A 24,532-nucleotide genomic window follows, 5' to 3' on the forward strand; every position below is an offset into this window, starting at 1 on the left:
ATACATATTTGCCATTTCTCGCATTAGTAGCATTAACAACAGGGGACTCGGCCTTAGCAGGAAAATCCTCACATGGCCCCCTCCTCTGTTCCTTCTTTTGAAATGGTAAAAACTGGAGGGGAAGATTTCCAGCTGACTGCTCCCTCCCCTTTTCGTCACCTTCTACAATATGCATGGAATATGGTGGTAGAATTCTTTCTACCCTATACCCAGATATAATATACATACACATATTTAGGCATATGATAGACCTGATAGAGATGCTATGTGTAAGGTATTAAGAGTATATGGTGTGGGAGGTTGCTAGAAGCAGTGAAAAGTTTTTATCAAGGTTGTAAGGCATGTGTAAGAGTAGAGAGAAAAGTGATTGGTTCTCAGTGAATGTCGGTTTGCGGCAGGGGTGCGTGATATCTCCATGGTTGTTTAATTTGTTTATAGATGGGGTTGTTAGGGAGGTGAATGCAAGAGTTTTGGAGAGAGGGGCAAGTATGCAGTCTCTTGTGGATGAGAGGGATTGGGAAGTGAGTCAGTTGTTGTTCGCTGATGACACAGCGCTGGTGGCTGATTCGTGTGAGAAACTGCAGAAGCTGGTGACTGAGTTTGGTAAAGTGTGTGAAAGAAGAAAGCTGAGAGTAAATGTGAATAAGAGCAAAGTTATTAGGTTCAGTAGGGTTGAGGGACAAGTCAATTGGGAGGTAAGTTTGAATGGAGAAAAACTGGAAGAAGTGAAGTGTTTTAAATGTCTGGGGGTGGATCTGGCAGCGGATGGAACCATGGAAGCGGAAGTGAGTCACAGGGTGGGGGAGGGGGGCAAAAGTTCTGGGAGCATTGAAAAACATGTGGAAGGTGAGAACATAATCTCAAAAAGCAAAAATGGGTAAGTTTGAAGGATAGTGGTTCCAACAATGTTACATGGTTGCAAGGCATGGGCTATAGATAGAGATGTGCGGATGAGGGTGGATGTGTTGGAAATGAGATGTTTGAGGACAATATGTGGAGTGAGGTGGTTTGATTCAAGTAAATGAAAGGGTAAGAGAGATGTGTGGTAATAAAAAAGAGTGTGGTTGAGAGAGCAGAAGAGGGTGTTTTGAAATGGTTTGGTCACATGGAGAGAATGAGTGAGGAAAGATTGACAAAGAGGATATATGTGTCAGAGGTGGAGGGAATGAGAAGTGGGAAACCAAATTGGAGGTGGAAGGATGGAGTGAAAAAGATTTTGAGCAATCATGGCCTGAATAAATATATATATTTTCATACACATTTACCATTTCCTGTGTTAGGATACTCACCTTAGAAAGATAGAATTAGGAATAGATGTCAAAGCCTTAAAAATCCAACTTGGCAGCCCCTTATGTACTACCAGCAAGACCAGCAAGAATACGAATATAAAGAATATAAGCCTACCAGTATTTATTGTGGTCTAAAAGAAGAAATTATAATTCAAACATGCATGCAGAAAAAACAAACGATTGCACTCACTCACATCTGCAAATCATCGAGGCACAACATTAATTCACTCACAAACTCTTCTCTGTTTCTCAGCACAGCACTCGAAGTCAATCTCATCATGGAATAATATGCCATTTCTTGTAATAATAGAGTGAGAATGATTAGAAATCCAACTTCAATGCTGCACTAAAGTTTCCATTCCTTTTAAATCTCACTTTTGATATTACAAAATGTAACCAACTAATATACTAAACAAGATAACAAAAAAAGTGAAGTGTCCTTGCAGTCTCAAAAAATGGGATGATTTTAGACTCTTGAATTTCAGTGCTGATAAGGTTACAGCTATGCTTGATTCTGAGTCTGCCAGTCATACAAGTGCTTGAGAGCAGTATACATATGCAACAAATATGTAGTGATACAGTACATCAAAAGTGTTAACTGTATATCTCAGGAATTAGATAACTATATCTGTACCTAAAAATTCCAACAAAGTACCAATACCATGAAGATATGGGCACAGATTATCAATTATCGCTGTGGAACTGAACTCCTATAACATGTGCTATCTTACTGATGACCCTTACCAACTAACCTCTTTGCAGGTATGTGAACTCAACAGCTATCTGATAACAGGGTATCACACACAATTTTGAAAGGTGATGGAAATGAACCCACAGCATATTCACTATTTAAGATCTGAGGCTCACAGTCTGGCTTTTCTGTTATCCTCAAACCTGACATCCTGATGATGACAATGACATGGTATCTCACAAACGGTAGACACTTAATAGAAGCTGAGCTTGAATATATCACATGAACAGGTTGAGACTTGACTCAACACAGCAGCACAAGAGGTGATATCATCACCACAGAAACATCTCCAAATTGGTATCTTAACATAATCAGTAGCTTGGGAAGCTATATAACACTGTCCAATATTATGGGACAAAGCTTACATTAGGAAGGCGACTTGATGCATTAACATTTACTGTACACAAGAAAAGCACTGGAAGCCAGCCATTACGACCCAAAACAGTATAGCTCTACAGCAATGAAAATATATATAAAAAGTAAAAGCTGAGCAAAGAAGAACAACTGTGTGGTGTACTGTTTACAATTTGTGGCTGGTTTTATACATACACTTTTATATATATATATATATATATATATATATATATATATATATATATATATATATATATATATATATATATATATAATATATATATATATATATATATATATATATATATATATATATATATATATATATATATATATATATCACTTCGGAAGTTAAACACTTTAAGGATGGTAAATGTTTGAGAATCCTACATAAACTAGCATAGCTCCTATCCAAACAATGGAAACAAAAATGTTTTCAGTACAAGAAATGTTTTAGATTTGGTTGTGAGGTTCAGTATTAGGCTAACGTGAAAGCACTAAAGGAATAATTCTTTTACAAACAAATCATTTTGTTAGAAGAGTCAGTAGTTTATATTCCTTTCTTGCATAGTGTTAATCCCCTGTCAAAGGAAGTTTACCATTTCAGAAGCCTTGGAAGCATGGAAGAGAGTGATCAGTTCAGTATGCAGGACAACTAGTATAGAGAGTGACCGGGACTCTATTAAAAAAGAAAAAAAAAATTTCATTTCAAAAGTTATCTTTTATGAGTAATCCCATAAGACCAGTGTTAAAATATTAATGTGCAGATAGAGGGGCTACAAACTATATTTTCTTTTTGTTTTTTATCTGAAAACAAATGAAAACCATATATATCTTTTTATAACCCTAAACCTATTTTTTTTCAAATCTTATTAGTCTGGAAGCATAAACATTTCCAATATGCACACAAATAATTTTTAAAAACTTTTAAAACCTCCAAGAAAATACAAGAAAATATCATATTACAATGCCAAATACTGAACATGCCATGTGAATTTATAAATTACTCTACAAACAAAAAGAAAATAATAATAAAACAAGAGCATAGACATGCTTGTACAGTATGTGCTAAAGCAGCCATATTGATAAGCAAGAGATGTCATAACTGATTTTCGTTTAATTACACTTTCAGTTCCAAACAAAACTGGAAATACAATATGTCCTTTTAACAAAATCAGAAATTGTATATCTAACCTGAATAATTAGTCAGTAAAATTTCTCGATTAAGATAAATTCTATTTCACTGAGCATCAACCTTTTCAAACATCCACAAGATATTCTTCATACAGAGTAAATTACACAAACAATAAGAAAGATAAAAATCAAATAAAAATCTGTTGTACATCATACGCTATAAATGAAGATTACAACAATATGAAGAATTTTACAAACCACAATCACTCCTGGTGCTCAACTGACTTAAGACATTACAAGCAACATTTTTAATGTATTGTACATTGCACTAAAACCTTAAGAATGTACTTTACATTGCACTGATAGTTCATTTCATAACTTTCAACTTTAACAAAAATCTTTATTCACGAATCCCAACAACCTTTTCCCAGGATGATACTTTTATCCAGGGACTGAGTGAACTTCTATACAAAAATGAGTATCATATAAAACCAAATGAGATCTAAATCATACACTTATGCTAAACAAAACTGGAAAAATATATATATATATTTTATCCCTGGGGATAGGGGAGAAAGAATACTTCCTACGTATTCCCTGCGTGTCATAGAAGGCGACTAAAAGGGAAGGGAGCGGGGGGCTGGAAATCCTCCCCTCTCGTTTTTTTTTTTTTCCCAAAAAAGGAACAGAGAAGGAGGCCAGATGAGGATATTCCCTTAAAGGCCCTGTCCTCTGTCCTTAACGCTACCTCGCTAACGCGGGAAATGGCAAGTAGTATGAAAGAAAAGAAAAGATATATATATATATATATATATATATATATATATATATATATATATATATATATATATATATAGCAGCTTTGATGCACTAGACCGGGTTATAGTGATGGGTGATTTAAATGAGAGGGAGAGTAATGTGGCAGTTGAGGGTATACTTGGTGTACATGGGTGTTCTGTGTTGTGAATGGAAATGCTGAAGAGCTTGTAGATTTGTGTGCTGAAAAAAGACTGGTGATTGGGAATACCTGGTTTAAAAAGAAAGTTATACACAAGTATGCACATGTGAGTTGGAGAGATGGCCAAGGGGCATTATTGGACTACATGTTAACTGACAGATGTGTAAAAGTGAGACTTTTGGATGTTGATGTGCTGCGAGAGGCGGCTGGAAGGGATGTCTGATCACTGTCTTGTGGAGACGAAAGTGAAGATTTGCAGAGGTTTTCAAAAAAAGAAATAATATTGCTAGAAGAAGTGAAAAGTTTTTACCAACGATGTAAGGCATGTGTATGAGTTGGAAGAGAAGAATTGGTTCCCAGTGAACGTCGGTTTGCAGCAGGGGTGTGTGGTGTCCCCATGGTTGTTTAATCTGTTTATGGATGGGGTGATTAGGAAGGTAAATGCAAGAGTTTCGGAGATACAGGCAAGTATGGACTCTGCTGGGGATGAGAGGGATTGGGAAGTGAGTCAGCTGTTGTTAGTCGATGATACAGCTCCAGTGGCTGATTCGAGTGAGAAATTGCAGAAGTTGGTGACTGGGTTTGAAAACGTGTGTGAAAGGAAAAGTTGAGACTAAATGTGACTAAGAGCAAGGTTATTAGGTTCAGTAGGGTTGAACAACAAGTTGATTGGGATGTAAGTTTGAAGGGAGAGAAATTGGAGGAAGTGAAGTGTTTCAGATATCTGGGAGTGGACTTAGCAGCAGATGGAACCATGGAAATGGAGTGAGTCACAGGGTGGGGGAGTGGGCAAAGGTTCTGGGATTAATGAAGAATGTGTGAAAGGAGAGAACATCATTTTGGAGAGTAAAAATGGGTATGTTTCAAGGAATATTAGTTCCAACAATGTTATATGGTTGTGAGGCATGGTCTATAGAAAGGGTTGTACGGAGGAAGGTGGATGTGTTAGAAATGAAATGTATGAGGATAATATGTCGTGTGAGGTGGTTTGATCAAGTAAGTAATGAAAGGGTAAGAGAGGTGTGTGGAAATAAAAAGTGTGTGGGTGAGAGAGCAGAAGAGGGTGTGTTGAAATGGTTTGGACATATGAAGAGAATGAGTGAGGATAGATCGATGAAGAGGATATATGTGTCAGAGGTGGAGGGAACAAGAAGAAGCAGGAGACCAAATTGGACGTGGAAGGATAGTGTTAGGGTTAGGGGTTAGGGCAGAAAGAACACTTTCCACATATTCCCTGCGTGTTGTAGAAGGCAAATGGGGGGGGGGGGGGGGGGGGGCGCTGGAAATCCTCCCATCCCATTTTTACTTTTCCAAAAAAAAAGAACAAAGAGAGCCAAGTGAGGATATTCCCTCCAAGGCTCAGTCCTCTGTTCTTAATGCTACGTTGCTAATGAGGGAAATGGCGAATATGTATGAAAAAATTGTATATATACTTAACAAGTGCTTCCTCCCCAAGAGTCCCTTCTATCTTTATGAGACTCCAGCAGCATTCAGGAAGATGGCCACATCCATAAATCAAGACCACACGTATAGAGTGTGGTTATGTGTGTGCATCTAAGTGAAGAGAATTCAGGGAAGTTAAGTGGTAAGTGCTCAATGTCTTCTTTATGATAGCTGCATCATGGGCACAAAGGGTCTAGGGATATGGTGGCATGGTGTTTGCAGTGCTGTTGGGATGGGTGATATCTGGAGTATATACAAGAGAGTGGAACTCATGTTTGTCTCAGGATTTTGGTTTTTAATGGGCATATGTCTGGTGGGTTGGAGTTTAAGACTGAGTTGGGCAAACAGATGTTCAGTGTCTGATGGGTTATTTCTGTATGCATTCTGTCAGCATGTATTTGTTGTTGGTGGGGAGATCTGTAAGTAAAGGTTGCTGTGTGAAACAGGTGAAAGCTTTTCATTTTACTCAGGGGTTGGCAATTTGTTATGAAGTGGTGTGGATGGGAGAGGTCTAGCGCTGTTGCATAGGACTGAATATCGAGTGTTGAGGTGGGACCCTACTGGGGGAAATCTTTGTTTTTATTGTGTATGAGCTAAGGGTTTGTAGACACTAGATAGTCAGCAATTGTTCTGAGTGTACTATTTTGTGTGCTTTGAAGCTTTATTATATATGTTTTTGAGAGGTCAGAAGACCAGGCAGGTGAAATGTAGTTTAAAGTGAACTGCTTACAAAGGATGTTGCAATTCTTTTTTTAAATCTGGCGTTAGTTAGTGTTCTGAGAGCATTTTGTTTCTGTTGCTGGAGTTGATATCATTTATGTATATAATATCATTAATTGTATGTCGTATGTGATCCCTAGAGGAATTGATGTTTCGTCCAGTGGGACTGATTGTACGTATATTCATGGGTGACCAGAGTACATGAGCTGGATTCATGTTTGTCTGGGATTAAAATGGTGACTGAAGACTTTTGTACAAACGTGGACATAACCTTCTGGGCGATCAATTGTTCCAATTATGTAATATAGTGCTACATGTTTATTTTTGCTACTGTAGTCTCAGTGTTTTGTGATTTAACTGGGAGGTCATCAGCATATAAGAGGACTTTCCTGTTATGGATTCCCAAACAAAAGAAGAGGTCACATAATTAAAACTGAAGATGGTTGAAGAGAAAACTGCTCCTTCTGGAACTATAACTATCTGTAGAGTTTAAAGGTTTTTGAGGTTGTCAACTGTGGGGAGTGGTACTGCCTATAAAGTTAGCCAGCCACGTTCTTTGGAGGCCCAGAAGATGATGTCCTTGGAGGTGGAAAGATGGAGAAAAAGATTTTGAGTGATCGGGGCCTGAACATGCAGGAGGGTGAAAGGCATGCAATGAATAGAGTGAATTGGAACGATGTGGTATACCGGGGTCGATGTGCTGTCAATGGATTGAACCAAGGCATGTGAAGCATCTGGGGTAAACCATGGAAAGCTCTGTGGGGCCTGGATGTGGAAAGGGAGCTGTGGTTTCTGTGCATTATTACATGACAGCTAGAGACTGAGTGTGAACGAATGGGGCCTTTGTTGTCTTTTCCAAGAGCTACCTCGCACACATGAGGGGGGAGGGGGTTGTTATTCCGTGTGTGGCGAGGTGGCGATGGGAATAAATAAAGGCAGACAATATGAATTATGTACATGTGTATATATGAAGATGTCTGTGTATGTATATATATATATATATGTATACATTGAGATGTATAGGTATGTATATTTGCATGTGTGGACGTGTAGGTATATACATGTGTATGGGGGTGGGTTGGGCCTTTTCTTTCGTCTGTTTCCTTGCGCTACCTCACAAACGCGGGAGACAACGACAAAGCAAAATAAAAAAAAATATATCATCCTTGGGGATAGGGGAGAAAGAATACTTCCCACGTATTCCCTGCGTGTCGTAGAAGGCGACTAAAAGGGGAGGGAGCGGGGGGCTGGAAATCCTCCCCACTTTTTTTTTTCTTTTAATTTTCCAAAAGAAGGAACAGAGAAGGGGGCCAGGTGAGGATATTCCCTCGGAGGCCCGGTCCTCTGTTCTTGGCGCTACCTTGCTAACGCGGGAAATGGCGAATAGTTTGAAAGATATATATATATATATATATATATATATATATATATATATATATATATATATATATATATATATAATATATATATATATATATATATATATATATATATATATATATATATATATATACTGAATATAACGCGGGAAATGGCGAATAGTTTGAAAGATATATATATATATATATATATATATATATATATATATATATATATATATATATATATATATATATATATATAAAACGCTACCTCGCTAACGTGGGAAATGGCGAATAGTTTGAAAAAAAAATATATATATATATATATATATATATATATATATATATATTTCTTCCTTCTTTCATGTTTGTTTGCTGTTTCCCTCATGAGTGAGGTTGCATCAGGAACAAACAATTCTGCTCTATCATCTAGAAATTGAAATAAAGAATGGGAGGGTTTCCAGCCTCACCTACTACTGCCCCTTTCAGCAGCCTTCCAGGATGCATAGAAGATACAATGATAGTATTCTTTTTCTCCATCCCAAGGAATAGAACACAAAGGGTAAACATGTCAGAAGTGGAAGAGACAAGGGGAATGGGGAGACCAAGCTGGAGATGGCAGAATGGAGTGAAAAATGCTTTGAAAGGTCAGAATCTGAACATGCAGGAGGGTGCGAGATGTGCATGGTATACAGCAGACAATATGCTCTCAATGGGCTGAACCAGGGCATATAAAGCTGTCAGGGAACTACAAAAAGGTCTATGGTGCTTGGCCATGGATACAGGGCTCAGGTTTCAGCTAGATAATGGATATGAGCACTGAGGCCAGTCTCAGTTTCTTCCAAGGGCTATCTTGTTAAATGGGAGACAACAAAAATGTATAAATTCTTTTCTTTCCTACTTGTTTGTTGTTTCATGCATAGTAAAGTAGTGCCAGAAACAGAAAAAGAGTGGTCTTGTTTACTCACGTCCAATTCTAGCTGTCATGTATAATACACTGAAACCAGAGTCACCTATCTACAGTTAAGCCCCACAGACCTTTCTTTGGTTTCCAATGACTGCTTCATATGCACTGGGGGTGGAGTAAAGAGAACACTACAAACACATTTCCTGCATGTCATAGGTGACAAAATGAAGTGAAAGCAAGAGACTGGAAACCCTCCCCTTTTTGAATTTCAATTTCTAAAAGATGGAATGGAAGATTAACATGTATTTCTTTTATGCAAGTTTGCTATTTCCTGGATGAACAGTACAGCATTGAAAACAGATGACTGAGCCTTAGAGGTATAAAGGTCCTCATTTGGCTCTTTACTTTGTTCCTTCTTTTGGAAGGTAATACTGGAGGGCTTTTGGAAAGTAATACAAGGAGGGAAGATTTTCAGCCCCTAACTCCCACCCCTCTTAGTCACTTGCCATGACACACAGGAGATACATGGATAGTATTCTTTCAACCCTATCTCATAGGATATTTTGGATGTAAGTTTGAAAGGAGAATAACTGGAGGAAGTGAAGTGTTTTAGATAGCTGGGAGTGGACTTGACAGCAAATGGAACCATGGAAGCAGAAGTGAGTCATAGGGTGGGGGAGGGGGCAAAGGTTCTGCGAGTGATGAGGAATGTGTAGAAAGAATGTTATCTTGGAGATCAAAAGTGGGTATGTTTGAAGAAATAGTAGTTCCAACAATATCACACTCACTCTTTAGCTGTCATGTGTAATACACTGAAACCATAGCTCCCTATCCACATCCAGGCCCCACAGATCTTTCCAAGGTTTACCCGGACATTTCACACGCCCTAGTTCAGTCTATTGACAGCATGTCGACCCAGTATACCACATAGTTTCAATTCACTCTATTCCAAGCATGCTTTTCACCCTCCTGCATGTTCAGACCCCAAATGCCCCAAATTTTTTTCATTCCATCTTTCCACCTCAAGTTTGGTCTCTCACTTCTTGTTCCCTATGCCTCTGACACACATATATCCTTTGTCAACCCTTCCTCACTCATTCATTACATATGTCCAAACCATTTCAATACACCCTCTTCTGCTCTCTAAACCACACTCTTTTTATTATCACACATCCCTCTTACCCTTAAATTACTTACTCAAGTGTCCTCACACACTTCACTTCCAACAGATCCAACCCCCCTACAACCCCACCTACAGCCCATAACTCACAACCATATAACACTGTTGGAATTATCATTCCTTCAAACAAGCAAATTTTTGCTCTCCAAGATAACATTCTCTCTTTCCACACATTCTTCACCACTCCCAAAACCTTTGCCTCTTTCCCACCCTATGGCTTACTTCTGCTTCCATGGTTCCATACGCTACCAAATCCACTCCCAGATATTTATTCTTTTCCTTCATTTTTTTGCTATTTTCCCACATTAGGAAGATGACACCAAGAAGAAACAAAGAAATGGCTACATTCACTCATATCCTTTCTCTAGTTGTCAAGTGTAATGCACCAAAACAACAACCCCATAGACCCCTCCATTTTACCCCAAGCTGCTTCACATGCCCTGGTTCAGTCCACTGACAGCACCTTCACTCCTGTATACCACATTGTTCCAATTCACTTTATCCCATGCATGCCTCTCACCCTCCAGCATGTTCAAGCCCTCATCACATAAAAAAATCTTTTTTTATACATCATTCTTCGATCTTCAATTCCTGCTCCTTGTCTTATAGGAATTATGAATAATGTGAGGAAAGAAAGGCAACTAACAGGGAGGATAAAAAAGGCTATGCTTGAAAGCAGAGTAGTGCCAATGATGTATGGATGCAAGGAATGGGCTATACAAAAGATTATATGGAATTGGGTGACTGTGTTGAAACGTAAAGTCAGAGGACAATATGAGGTGTAAGGAGGGTTGATTGAGTACATCATATAAGCATAAGAGAGAGATGTAATAATAAGAAGAGAATAGTTGACAGAGCTGAATAGGCTGTAGTGAAATGGTTTGGACTTATGGAGAGAATGAAAGAGATGAGGTGACAGAGAGGATAAATATACATCAGGGGTGGAGGAGTTAAGGAGAAAGGGGAGACAAATTGAAGATGGAAGGGTTGAATGAAAAAGATTTTGAGTAGCTCGGGCCTGAACGTGCAGGAAGGTAAAAGATATGCAGAGGACACAGTGAACTCGAGCTATATGCTGTCAACGGACTGAACCAGGTCACATGGAGCAGGCAGGGGAAACCATGGAAAAGTCCATGAAGCCTCGTTATGGATGAAGGCTCTGGTTTCAGTGCATTACACATTAACAGTCAGAGAATGGATGAAAGCAAATGAGGCCAATTCTTTGTGTGTTCCTGGCACTCTCACTAATGTGGGAAATGGCACACATGTATAATAGAAATAATATATACATATATTGCAATACTGGACCTTAACATAACAATTTCTATTTGATACACATTTCAAATTTTGTCCATTCAAATCATTTATCACAATGAGAGAAACTGCTTGAATGGTCCCAGTCAAGCCACACCAGGCATAAGGGGTAGTTATTTAACAGACTAGAATTTGTTAGCCTTTCAGGCTTAAATTTAGAAAAATAATATTCTTAAACAGTCACCAACTTTATACTAGAAAATTAAAGTAGCCACTGTCTGGTATTTCAACACTGTGCTGAGTATAAAAAAAAGTTTTACAAATCATCTTTAAAAGCAAAGTGGTTTTACAATGGGTTACATGAAACTTGTTTGTCTACTTGCATGAATACAGAAGAAATCTAAATACGAACTAAAAAACATCTGTGGGTTACAAGTACGTTTCAAGACACTAAAATCAAGGAGCAATAACATGAAAATGATAAAATATAAAAGCTTCAGACTTTCTGTTATCAACATGCAGTGCTCTCTTGTTCTAACTATAATATGTCTCTTCCACACTACTGGCAGCACAATTCAGTATCCATACAAATTTGGAATAACTCATGAAATCACATTTACTCAACAGGACTATGTCCTGTGAGATCTTATATCACTGAAATTCTGAAAGCTATCAGATGGCTTACATTTCAAAATAAAAAATGAAGCTAGGAGTTGGTTGGTTCCCTTCGAGGGATACTGTAAGTAACTCCCCTGAGTCACATTTACAAGACACCAATTGCTTGGGGGTTTGGTTGAGTATGAGAGTAAGGAAGCTCCTGTCCCAGTGATCCCTGGCTACCACCCCTACTACTGACTTTGCTACTGCTGACTGTGCTAGCCACCTTGGAATGCCTCAGAGAAGCTGTACTAGTGTTCTGAGAAGGTGCTGAGGATACTACAACACTGTTGGTGAGAAATGGTTGCTGTTGCTCAAGGGTGTCCATGTGAATAGGAAGAGAATGTGAAAGGCTCTCATCTAATTGACCTTCATCCTTGATATTTCTTTCTCGCTGGCCCTCATCACAACCCATAATGCGGTCATCATACAATGAAAGACGAGGATTCATGGGTCTTCGAGGTGTTTTTACACGCTGTTTTGCTTTTCTAAGTGGTGGTGACTCTTCAATCTCCAGTGCTGGGTCATTATCATGACAATCTGTACCTTGAGGGTCTTGATCAATCTCTTGGTTTTTCTGCTGCTTTAAAGTTTTATTTAAAATACCCTGGTGTGACCTATCTGGTAGAGTTAGAGTAGTAGGTCTCTTTAACTTCTCACAAGAATTATCACTGTCCACAAAACTAACACTGTTCTCATTTGATTTATTAAGTCCACTATCATTTGATCCTTGTCTTGATCTAATAACTGGTGCAAATCCATTCTGTAAATGCAATTTTGCAATGCCAATTTCAGTTTCTGCAATGTAGTTCGGTAATGATGAATGCTGGGTGTTAAGTGTATGGTTTGGGGAGATCACAGTATGAGGGCCACCATTGGTAAGAAGCACCTCAGTTTGCATGGGGAGGTGTGGTGCTGTGACTGCCACTGACTGTGTTGCAGGCAAAGGCGTTGGTGGTTCCGACAAGCTACTACTAGTGGGAGTAACTAAAATCTCCTGTCTTTCCTCGTCTTCTCCGTTGTGGTGCCGTCGCCTTGGAATTAATGATTTCAAACGATCCTCCCAAGCATTTCGCCATCGACGCCACGAACTACCTTTACCACTACTCTGTCCATTATCACGATTCTCTTCATCTCGTACAGCAGTATTTTGTCGCTTTGGTTGGTTATCAATAGAACGAACCTCATTCTGTAAATATGGTATTGGTGGCACAAGGGTGGGAGGAGGTAAAGCAGGCCGTGGCTGTGGCACAACTGTAGCTGTGTTAGAGTGTCCATTCAACAAAGGCATCAGCTGTTCATTAGTAAACCCATGAGACTCCAGAGCATGTTGGACATCAAGGGCATCCATCAAGTTCACAGAATTAATGGTGTTAACAGAATTGATGTCATTGGCTTTCATGTGATCTATAAGGATATTGCCCGAAACACTTAGTTCATGAGGAACTTCTCGAATTAGATTGCGTTCCATGCATGGATTACGGCCCTGATGAGGTTGAAGAGGTGGCATAGGAGGTTGCAATGTTCCAACTAGTTGGTTCTTACCTGAAAAAATACAAAATTTTGCATTTACTAAGAATTTACTAACACTCTTAGGAAAAGAATAATCTAATTTAAGAATTACATACCCCATTTTCACATTCCATTCAACCCATTCCCTAACAATTTTTTTTCTAAAAGTATGTTACAAAAAAAGTATTGGGAACCCCACAAGTCTGCAGAATAATTTTCAGAACAAAGGTGACCCGAGTTAACTCAGAATATTAATTCATGTATACAAAAGCTCAGCCTAAGCATATCTGAGGATAATAAGGGATGGTTTAATATCATCTGCATATCGTAAATAATAAAGAAATTTTCATTTCCCTTTCCATCATTTTAATTTCTCTACAAACCAAAAGTATAAAAATTTTATATGCTTTTCAGTTAACAATATGCACTCATGCAAAGTACATGTACCTCAAAGTATTCACTATGTACCCTTTACACATTTTCTTTCAACCTTCATGTATCTTTCAAACTTGATTAACATCCTATCATTGCAAGTCAGCACTGGGAACAGATGAACAGCAGTTCCATTTGCACACATCCAGTCTTTTGCTGTCATCTAAAATGTACCAAAACTAGGACCTATGATCTACCACTAACCTTTGCTGAGCACTCATTGATTCACCCTGACCACTTCAAACATCACCAGTTCAGCTTATTATCAGCTTACCCTCTTGAATGTTTACATCCTGATACTCATGTAACATCCTTTACTACATCCTTCGACAGAAGAGGGGAAGGATGTATCAATATATATATATATATACATCCATACATAAACACCCATACACACACATATACATACATATACATATATCAAATCAACATATACATACACATACACAGACATATATATATATACACATGTACATATTCATACTTGCTTGCTTTCATCCATTCCTGTTGCTACCCTGCCCTACAGGAAACAGCATCGCTACCCCCCACTTCAGCGATGGAGCACCAGGAAAACAGACAAAAAAGCCCACATTCATTCACATTCAGTCTCTAGCTGTCATGAGTAATGCACTGAAACCACAGCTCCCTATCAGCATCCAGGCCCCACATGACATTTCCATGAATGATAACCCTTTTGGTGAGCAATAACATTTTGCCCACTTCTACTGCACCTTTATTTCATAAATTTTTCTCTTCCTATGAATCAAGACTGAACCATTTCTAGCTTAGGAACTACGCATTACCGACCAGACGGGCCAAACCTATGTACAAATATAACATTTTCATAATCTTTTATTAAAAAGATCAGGTTCACAAAAACTGTTAAAACTATTTTTTTTCTTATGAATTAAGGGCGAAGTATTTGTAGCTCTCGAAAACAAAGTATTTACTGGATTGATGAATCCTAAGTAAGGGCAGCATGGATGCAACTGGGGCATGATGGTGGGTGCTATATACAGCTGCCAATGGGTGACACAAACATATCAAATCCCAACTCACAAAATTTTACCCTTATCTCTACTCCAGTTAAGTGCTACACTATCCCTAAGTTCGCTTATGTGTTAAACTCACACATAACATATCCCAATCACCCTTCCTTAAGTGACTTAAATCTACATAATTTTGTACAAGGATGCAGACATGCTGCTTACATCCAAGAACACACGCATCTTCCATGAAAATGGATTTTGCAGAACCGGGTTCATGAACCCTAAATCCAGACAGGCAAAGGACAAGGACACCTAGTTCCTTGGGTGAAGTATCACAAACCATCATAGATAATATAACAGTTCAAAGAGATTAAATAAATTCATAATATCTTACCAAGGCATGTGTCTAAAGGGGGTTCTGAGGGAGAAGCAGTGATAGTAGTCTCTACTGTTGCTTCAGATATGCTGGATTCCTTATCTCGAGGTGTGATGGCATTACTGATGACTTTCCCTCCATTTCCCACAAGGCCACTGAGCATTTCTACCTGTCGCTGAGATGCCATCAGATTGGACATTGGGTTCATCGTAGGACTGACACCATTTACTCCTAAGCTCGCTGCAACAAATTATTAAATTTTAAAGAAAATGAAACAAATCATATAATGCAATAACTTGATAATGAAACATCTCTAAAAATTTTCAACCTGAGTGATGTCGATTTAATCATTTCAAGTTATGCGATATGAAAATAACTTGCTTAAGAATTTCAAACAAAAGTTCCATTAAACCAGCTACTGTTTAAAGGTGTGAAAACATTCTTTTTCATACAACCATTTCCTCAAGAAATGATAAAAAAATATGTATTTTCTTTTGTTAGATGACCAAAACATTCAGCTTAGACCAAAACATTCAGCTTAGTTGAAGTAACTTCTGTTAGGTGAAAAATTTCTCCCAACATCAAGTGGATGTCCACCTAAATGGTTCTGCTTGTATACTTTTCCTTTATAAGATGAAATGAAAAAGCTGAAAACGTTGGGTGTACCAGCATCATGTGTAATCCCCCTTTCTCTTTGCTGTGCCACTTAACAAATTCTGTGGCAGAAGCACTAACTGATACTAGGGTTTTGAGTTTAAATGCTTCAAATCAAACACATGATCAATAAACAAAATACATATAATCTAAGGCTAAACAGTTCTGAAGCACATCCCTTGTTATCATTACAGTAATTCCAGTCCTTATGATCAAGGGATGGAACACAACAGAGCATAAAGGATAGTATCTTTATAGGTATGTCATCATGAATTTCTTTGCCAGTTCCATGAAGTGGATGATGCACATGAAGTTTCTTCATCCCTTAAATGCCAACACTTGTCACTATCCGTAGTTACAATTTACACATATCTAAATATATATTTACAAATACTTATATTCATTTGTAAATATAATCACTGTCTACAGAATGTGTGAGAAATACTTAAGAGAAACAGATGGATCTGTACATGGCATTTATGGATCTGTAGAAAGCATATGAGAGTGGTGATAGGGATGACTTGTGGAAGGTCTTAAGAATATGCAGTGCAGGAGGAAATCTGCTAGAAGCAGTAAGAAGCTTTTACTGAGGGTATAAGGAATGTATAGGAGTAGGAAGAGAGGAGAGTGAATGATTCCAAATGAATGTTCGTCTGCATCAGGAGCGTGATGTCACCATAGTTGTTCAATCGTTTATGGTTGGGATGGTGAGGGAGGTAAACGCAAGAGTTTTGGAGATGGGGGCCAATATGCAGTCTGTGGGGGATGAAAGAGATTGGAAAGTGAGTCAGTTGTTGTTTGCTGATGATACAGCACTAACGGCAGATTCAAGTGAGAAAAAGCAGATGTTGGTGAATGAGTTTGGAAGAACACAAATAGGTAATTACAAACAGGTGGTTATATCTGCCAGAAGATATGATCTCCTGCCAGATCATACTTGCATATTATGCAAAGGTCATGAGGGAAGTGAAAAGTGCGAAGGATTACATCAACTTACAAACCGACCTTAATAGACCCCACAGCTTGGTTTCTGAAGTTCAACCCAAATAAATATAATGTAAACAGGATGGGTAGCGCAAAAAAGCCTCAATATAAATAACATGTATCAGGAATAAGCTTCATCTACTGTCTCTAAACAAATATGTCAACTATAAGGGATCAGATCATCAGTATATGATATCATGCAAAATAATTTTACTAGAAAAGTCCTAAAGTTCATACATTTATATCTGTCCCACAGTAAGGGTAACTCAGCAAGCCGTCCCTCAACACACATGGCTGAAAGTCGCGCTTCAGCATCATGGTCCCAGCAATCTTCTATAGTTTCCTTAAGTAAGCGTATTGCAGGGTTGGTGTCCTTCCACACAGAAGGAAATAATGGTCGAGCCTTGTTACGGGTCACCAAAACTTGCATTTGCTCAAAGGATGGATGAAGACCTGCCAATACAAGATTAAATTGAGTGAATTTCAAGATAATTTTCATCAATTTACTTCAACTTGACCTTTTGAAATATCTAATGCATTAAAACATAATATATTCTTCCCCAAAAGGGCATTTTTGATGTAAGAGATTTACAACACACCTCCTAAATTAGAAAAGAAAAACAAGGTTTTCCAGAAAATCATGACAGTGCAAGTAGGAAGCATAATAGGTGCAAGTCTGTGAAGAAGTTCTATATTCATATGCCTGCAAACATGAGATGAGAGGCCACCAAAGAGTCAGATAGTTGCCTTTAGTGAAATGTTGATGACAAAAGGTATAAATGTAAAAGAACTGGGGTATTTCAGAAAGAGATGCTTGGAGTGACTGCTAATCACGTGAAGGCATTTTCTTTTTAAGTACTAAAATGTGAATGGAGACCAGTCTCTTAGAATGAAAGATAAACAATAATGAAGTGCTGTGACAGTGTGAAAGGCTTCTTTCATTTTGGCACAATGGATATAAACTGAGGTAATGTGTGAGTAGGCTTAAACATATATGCATTTGACTGCTGCTCAGTAAATCACAGCACAGTTACAGATAATAGAGATTTTACCAATCCAGTAACAGTACCTGAAAATATCATACACGTAACATGAAATTATTTTTGGTACGACTGAATATAGCATGTAAACTCATACAGAATGGTTATGAGAATGAAAAGCGTACAATTTTTGTCGAACATTATCAGACTTTCCTATTTTTCTAAATGGATCTATTGTATCCTGTTGTCTGAATGAGACAACAAATGTGGGAATACTGAAGAAAATTTTAAGGCAGTTTTACCAAGCATGAAGAAAGTTAAGTATAACTATAAAATACCCACCAATTTCAGCTTGAAAAGGCAACATGTACGGAGGAGTTTGGAGGCCTTGATAAAGGTCATGGCAACGTGCTGCACACTCCCACAGCACCAGACCCAAAGCGTAAATGTCTATCTGCTTTAGGGCTGCCTCACAATCTCGAAGGTTTACTGCTCCCTCAAGAACCTCAGGGGCCATGTACCTCAATGTGCCAACCTAAATAAAAATTCAGATTTATTAAAAACCAAGTACAAGTCAGAGGACATTGTTCTGCAGATCTAAACTGTAAGCCTTAAGCCTGTGTTCTCCTCATTCACCTAAGGTAAACTGAAAGCTTATGAAAGAATCATGTAAAGATGAAGAGTAAGTGAAGTGTATCCTTTAAAAAAAATAAAATACAGCTAGCTTCTTCACTTGCCCTACCCCTTCAAGTAATTCTCTCACAGGCCATCATTTTACCTTTGGTGAAAGAAAATATAAACCAAACTTTGAGCTGAAAAGGTCGAAAACTATAAAAAAAACAATTATGTGTTACTTTGAGTTTTCACATTTATTATTCAAGGGATTTTGATGAGTGACATGTCATAACTGACTACTAATAGAGTAGTTAACTGACCATGGCATGCACCTATTTCAAAATCAAGATGAGGCCAATAATAGTTTTACTGGTAGTTCAACACTAGATTGGCTAATCTTAATCAACCCTCCTCCTAACTCAATAAAAATTCCTGTAGTGTTTCAGCTGAAGCAAAGCATTATCATTTCATTTTGGTAATCTGGCCTCATTTTATTAAATGTTTACCTCACAATAACAAAAGGACTTCAGGCATACATTTACACACTAATTCTGAAGTAAAGAAGCTAATTTGGGTCTTTTTGATGAAATACTATGTCTGTTTACATAATCCTTCACCTTGAACCAAATCATACTAACTGAACTCACATCTGTCAGTGATGATGTCTCAGCGTGCTGCTCCTCTCCATTGATAAAATACTTCGATCCTTGCGTGTGGATGGCAAAGCCCAAGTCCGAGACAACACAGGATAGATTCTCAGTGAGCAACAAATTACGGGTATTGAAGTCTCTATGATTAACGCAAGGTTTGAGAATATCTGAAAGACAGCAAACATTATAAAACTACATATAAAAATATATGAATACCAAGATGTACATACAGGTTAAAAAAATACAGTTAAAAATACATTAAAAAAAATCATGTCCACAAAAAAATCCTACACCAATTATCATGCATTTTTTGAAAACTAAACTTTTTACACCTTTTAGTCCCCTACAACTGTATTAATGTCAATATGATTCAATACTCTGTCCTTTCTTCTTTCAGCCTTCTAATATCTTCATAATATCTTCTCATATCATTCTTTCATTATTCTTTTTGCCTGGTGAGGTAGCACCAGGAACAGTCAAAGAAAAGCTGCATCTGCTCATATCCAGTTTCTAACTGCCACCAAAACCAGAGCTCCCTATCCACAAACTGGTCCCAAAAAACTTTCCATGGTTTACCCAGGACACTTCACATACCCTGGTTCAGTCCATTGACAGCACGTCAACCCCACTATACAACATCAGTCAAATTCATGCCATCCCATGCACACCTTTCATACTCCTGCATGTTCAGGCCCTGATCGCTCAAAATCTTTTTCACTCCAGCCTTCCTTCCATCTCCTATTTGATCTCCCCATTCTCTTTGTTTCCTCCCTCTTCAGCTCTCTCAACCACACTCTTTTTATTACCTGAATTTTCCTCAATCCATCCTCCTAACATGACATCCAACAAAATATATATCACAAATTTTCCTGGCCATTTAAAGGAATGAGTGGTAACTGATACTATAGTTCATGTTACATGCCACAACAAGCCTTAACCATGTTATTCTGCCAGCCCAAGTCCTGAATGAGGAATGTTATTACCCATGTAGCTTCATTCTTATAAGGATTGTGGCAATAAAAGATACTAAAGATTTTAATAGGAATCTTACTCTAAAAAGAATCTATCTGAGCAAAGCTGTTAGCATTATCAACAGGATAAAACATGAGCTAAACCTTCAAAATTCAGTAATAAACCTCATACGATAGTAAATAAAAATACCAAATGAGTAATACAAAACATCCAGTGAATGCACTTTGAGAAATGTTATGGGGAAGTACTGCAAACAAAAAGACACCTAATGGACACAAATAATGGTACACTATAGCAATAATCAGACATAATTAGTGTAATTAGTGTAAGAAGAACAGTAAACTGAGAGACAGAAGATTAATGTCCCCATTATGATATAAAAGCCAAGTACAGCATCTGCTCTTTATACACATTACATTCATGCTTACCTCCTTTGCGGATGTCTGAGTGTAGGTGTGCAAGACCTCTTGTGGCAGTCAGAACAATATGACAAAAAACAGGCCAGCTAAGAGTATTTGCTGACAGAAAGTTGCTAAGACGACCATTTGGGCAATAAGAAAGCACCAGTCCATAACATGTCTTACCATCAGGGCCAATACACTCACCCCCACCTGCATGTCATAAAAGAAAGAAAAATGTATCATAATCAAAACATTGGATATTTCAAAACAAAGGAAACAAAATTCTTTTCATTTTTGATTAAGAAGTGATTAAGCACAGATGGAACAGAGTACGGGTGAAAGAGCAACTGTGAATGTATACAGAATGTGAGTATAGCAACACCGAAAAGTGGCCATATGTCAGATGACTGGAGGCAGACACTATGCTTTCTATCATCTGCTGAGTAGATGATGGAAACTACACCATAAATAATTGTAAACTCCTATAGTTGATCTTGGAAACAGCTAATGTGACAAACACCATTATAATCACTTAAGTGACTTAGAAAACTGGTTCCAAAGTGTGGTATTGAAGTATTCTCTGAGAGACACATTGGCAGCCCTGCTAAGATGCACTGCTGGAAGTTATATCTTAATTCTGATGATTCTTCTGTAATAAAGGTCTGATGTCTCTATATCCATACTTGATGGTTTACTTTACAACCATCTTTTGAACATGCAGCAGGTCCCCAAGGGAAAATCATGATATTGCTAGATAAAATAATCATTAAAAGCCTAATGGATGCATCAGTTGAGACGTCAAATGAGTGAGGGTCAAACAAAATAATCTAAAATCTCTGAACTACCTCTGTACTTCTCCCATAACACTGAATTTGTGGTCAATCAATCCCACTTTAATTTCTACCTACAGTTCCTTACCAATAATGATAAATATCTACACTGTACTGAGATGAGAGAAAGGGAGCACATAGACAACCATATGATATACTGACACTATACTTGGTTTCCAAGTAATGTTCATATCAGGATAAGAAGAAATTTTTGAGATGAAATGGTGAACTTAATCATGGAATGTAGCCAATAGAAAAAAAATAAAGGATAAATCAAATATATGTATAAGAAAACATAGATCTCATTAGGTAATAAAATTACCAAAATCATTTTGGCAAAAAATCCATCATTATGGTATTGAGGACTCTACTACTACTAGTAACCATTTATATAACTAAAGATTGGCAGGCAAAAAAGAAGAAAGTAGCCTAATTTCTTAAAGAAACTCTTAAGATTCATAACATAGTGACTACTATTGGTTAGACTTTCTTTCAGACTCTGGAAATGTTAAAATATTACAAGGAAATATAAAACTCACCTAGGTATGATAGAAGGTTGGAATGTTCCATTAGGGGAAGAGAATAAATATATTTCTCATTTTGATATGATGATTTGTAGTGATGAGGATACATCTTTACTGCTACTTCCTCACCCTGTACTACAGCTCTGTACGCTGTGCCAAATCGACCTTGGCCTAAAAGAAACATGAGAGTGATATGATGTTCTGATGAAATATCTATCAGATGCGTATAATAAAATAAGTATGATCAAGAGTATGCTAATAAAAACAGTCCATTTATAAACATCAACAACTTACCTATGATTTCCATGAACTTAAGAGAGTCCATATCAATACAGGGAGAGGTTGGTGGATCCTCAACTGGCATTGGATGAGGGGGAGGTTTGGTTCTCCTCCAGCGCAGAGCAGTCCCAGTGATACATGCCACCAGAAAAACAAATCCCACTGCCAATACCACCCAAAGCACCAACATAAAATCATTCTTATCCTCAGGGTCAGTCTCACCTGTAATGAGAAGTTCTGATATATATGAGCCATAAAAAGAAATGCTGATCTGCATGGAGTTTATGAATATGAAGGAATCAAAGTACTAAATTTCACTTCACCACACTTGTAATGTATCTGTTCTATAAATCTCCTCAACTTCATATGCAAAACATTTATAGTTTGAAAAAAAAAAAAATTCTATAAATCTGCTATACTTTATATGCAAAATATTTCTATCTAAAAATAGCTGACACTGGTCAAAACATTTCTTATTGCATAGGGTGATAACTTTCCAAACTACTGTGGATTAAAAAGTTTAGTGGTTTCATAGGATATGAATAATACAATACAATTAACAAATGATATCAAGGAAACTTTCAACAACCTGTGAATACTATACTAAGACATCACTGAGTAATTGAAAAAAATCCTTTTCCAGCAGCATGAGCAAGGATAGTTACACGAACTTGCTAAAATCTACACAAAAAATGATAAATATAATAGCATTTATATTTATATTCAGTACTAATAATACGGCTTATATCAAAACAATAAATCTCCTAAATAAAATAATCAAAAAACAACAAACCTCAAAAATATCCATATCAAATTGGTGCAAATGCTAACCTGGGACTGGAGTGACTTTTGGAGACTGGCTGGACATAGGCATATGGACTTCATCATTGCACATGTGCCCAGTACAGCAGCAGAAGTAGCTGTTGTTGAATTGTCGGGAGGAAGCTATGCATGATGAATGATAGCAGTTCTCATCTGATATTCCCCAACATCCTACAAAAAATAAAAAAGTCTTTTAATATCTGACCTTTATAAGTCTGCTACAAAACTGGAGTGATTGTTAATCTCCTTTGTTTGTGACAAAACTTTCTCAACTGTTTCTCTGCACAATCTGATATGATACTCACTGAAGTTCAACCTTTTCACTGCAATCATCAGATACATCCAAATAACAATCTACACCCCACAACTGTGAGCTTTAATCTACCCAATGGCTACCAAAAAGCCTTTCCCTCTAATGTGCCATCTAGAAACATCCCTGCAATAGTGAACAACTGCCATTCATGTGCCCATGCTGCTAGACATGTGTTTTGTCAGGTTTCACTAGGACAAGCTTTACATATGAATGTCTCAAAGAAGGAAAAGTTTTGGTTTTTAAAAGAGGTGGAGCATATACCTCCAGAGAGAGAGAGAGAGAGAGAGAGAGAGAGAGGAGTGATTTCAGACAGTTCGAAGCAGCATCAGTAGTGTAGTGGTGAGGGTTCAGAAGGTTCGAAGCACCAACAACAGCGGTCGCTTCGGTCAACTTTAACCCGAGTCTGGCATGCGAGGTCATTCACCTGTCCTCGACTGCCTTAAAGTCGAATACCCTGACGAGTGTGTTACCCCACAAACTGTAAACATAACAAGAAGATCTGACCAAAATATACAGCAACGTATTGTCCTCAATCTTGGGTATTTCAGACACTGCAAGCCATACACTAAACCCCTACAGCTACTAAAGAGCAGAAGAGTCTCTACAACAATCATAAGGTACGGTAAGGTAGGGTAAGGCAAGGTGAGGAAGCGTTAAGCAAGGTAGGTGTGGTAAGAGACTTAAAACTCACAAAATAACCGCCTCCTCTTTCCGTCCACTTGGATTATTTCTTCAATATTCTTCCTGGCCACTTCATTACTTTATCTCAGCAATAATATTCAAGTACAAGAACCAGGCCTGTATTCTTCAACTCTCTCTCTCTCTCTCTCTCTCTCTCTCTCTCTCTCTCTCTCTCTCTCTCTCTCACACACACACACACACACACACACACACAAAAACACAAGGGCCTGAGCCTGATGGTCTACACTCACATGTTCACACAGTTACTTCCCTGTTGGCGAAAGCGTGTGTGCGCAACCATGCAAAGAGCCAACCAAAGGATATTTAACTGAGTAACCAACTATCTCCTTAATTAAAAATACCTACCATGACACTTTGCTCATAGTTTGAGCTAGCGTATACCTTTCACCGCACATCTTGCTTGATGACTAATACGGATTTTTTCCCATCCCCGTGCACATTTCATACATGTCAATCTTGGATTGATCTGGGACTGCCTTTAGTCATATT

The 24,532-nt window shown here is 37.9% G+C and overlaps 1 protein-coding gene across 3 annotated transcripts in view; it reads right to left on the reverse strand.

Annotated features, from left to right (window-relative positions):
- Positions 1-10,381: 10,381 nt before the first annotated feature.
- LOC139746904 (uncharacterized) overlaps positions 10,382-24,532 on the reverse strand; it is a 105,507-nt gene continuing 91,356 nt past the window's right edge. For 2 of the 3 annotated variants that reach the window (XM_071658583.1, XM_071658585.1), the window contains exons 3-11: positions 23,038-23,199; positions 22,222-22,443; positions 21,943-22,098; positions 20,601-20,783; positions 19,198-19,367; positions 18,278-18,470; positions 17,193-17,408; positions 15,336-15,557; positions 11,965-13,553 (exon numbers count right to left, since the gene is read on the reverse strand). In XM_071658583.1, coding sequence (XP_071514684.1) covers positions 12,115-13,553; positions 15,336-15,557; positions 17,193-17,408; positions 18,278-18,470; positions 19,198-19,367; positions 20,601-20,783; positions 21,943-22,098; positions 22,222-22,443; positions 23,038-23,199 — 2,963 coding nt within the window. In that variant the 3' untranslated portion in view covers positions 11,965-12,114. Of the gene's footprint in view, positions 13,554-15,335; positions 15,558-17,192; positions 17,409-18,277; positions 18,471-19,197; positions 19,368-20,600; positions 20,784-21,942; positions 22,099-22,221; positions 22,444-23,037; positions 23,200-24,532 lie in introns of all 3 variants that reach the window. The other variant, XM_071658584.1, reaches the window with a different exon arrangement.

The sequence above is a fragment of the Panulirus ornatus genome, chromosome 66 (genome assembly GCF_036320965.1).
Source record: "Panulirus ornatus isolate Po-2019 chromosome 66, ASM3632096v1, whole genome shotgun sequence".
Taxonomy (NCBI): Eukaryota; Metazoa; Arthropoda; class Malacostraca; order Decapoda; family Palinuridae; genus Panulirus; species Panulirus ornatus.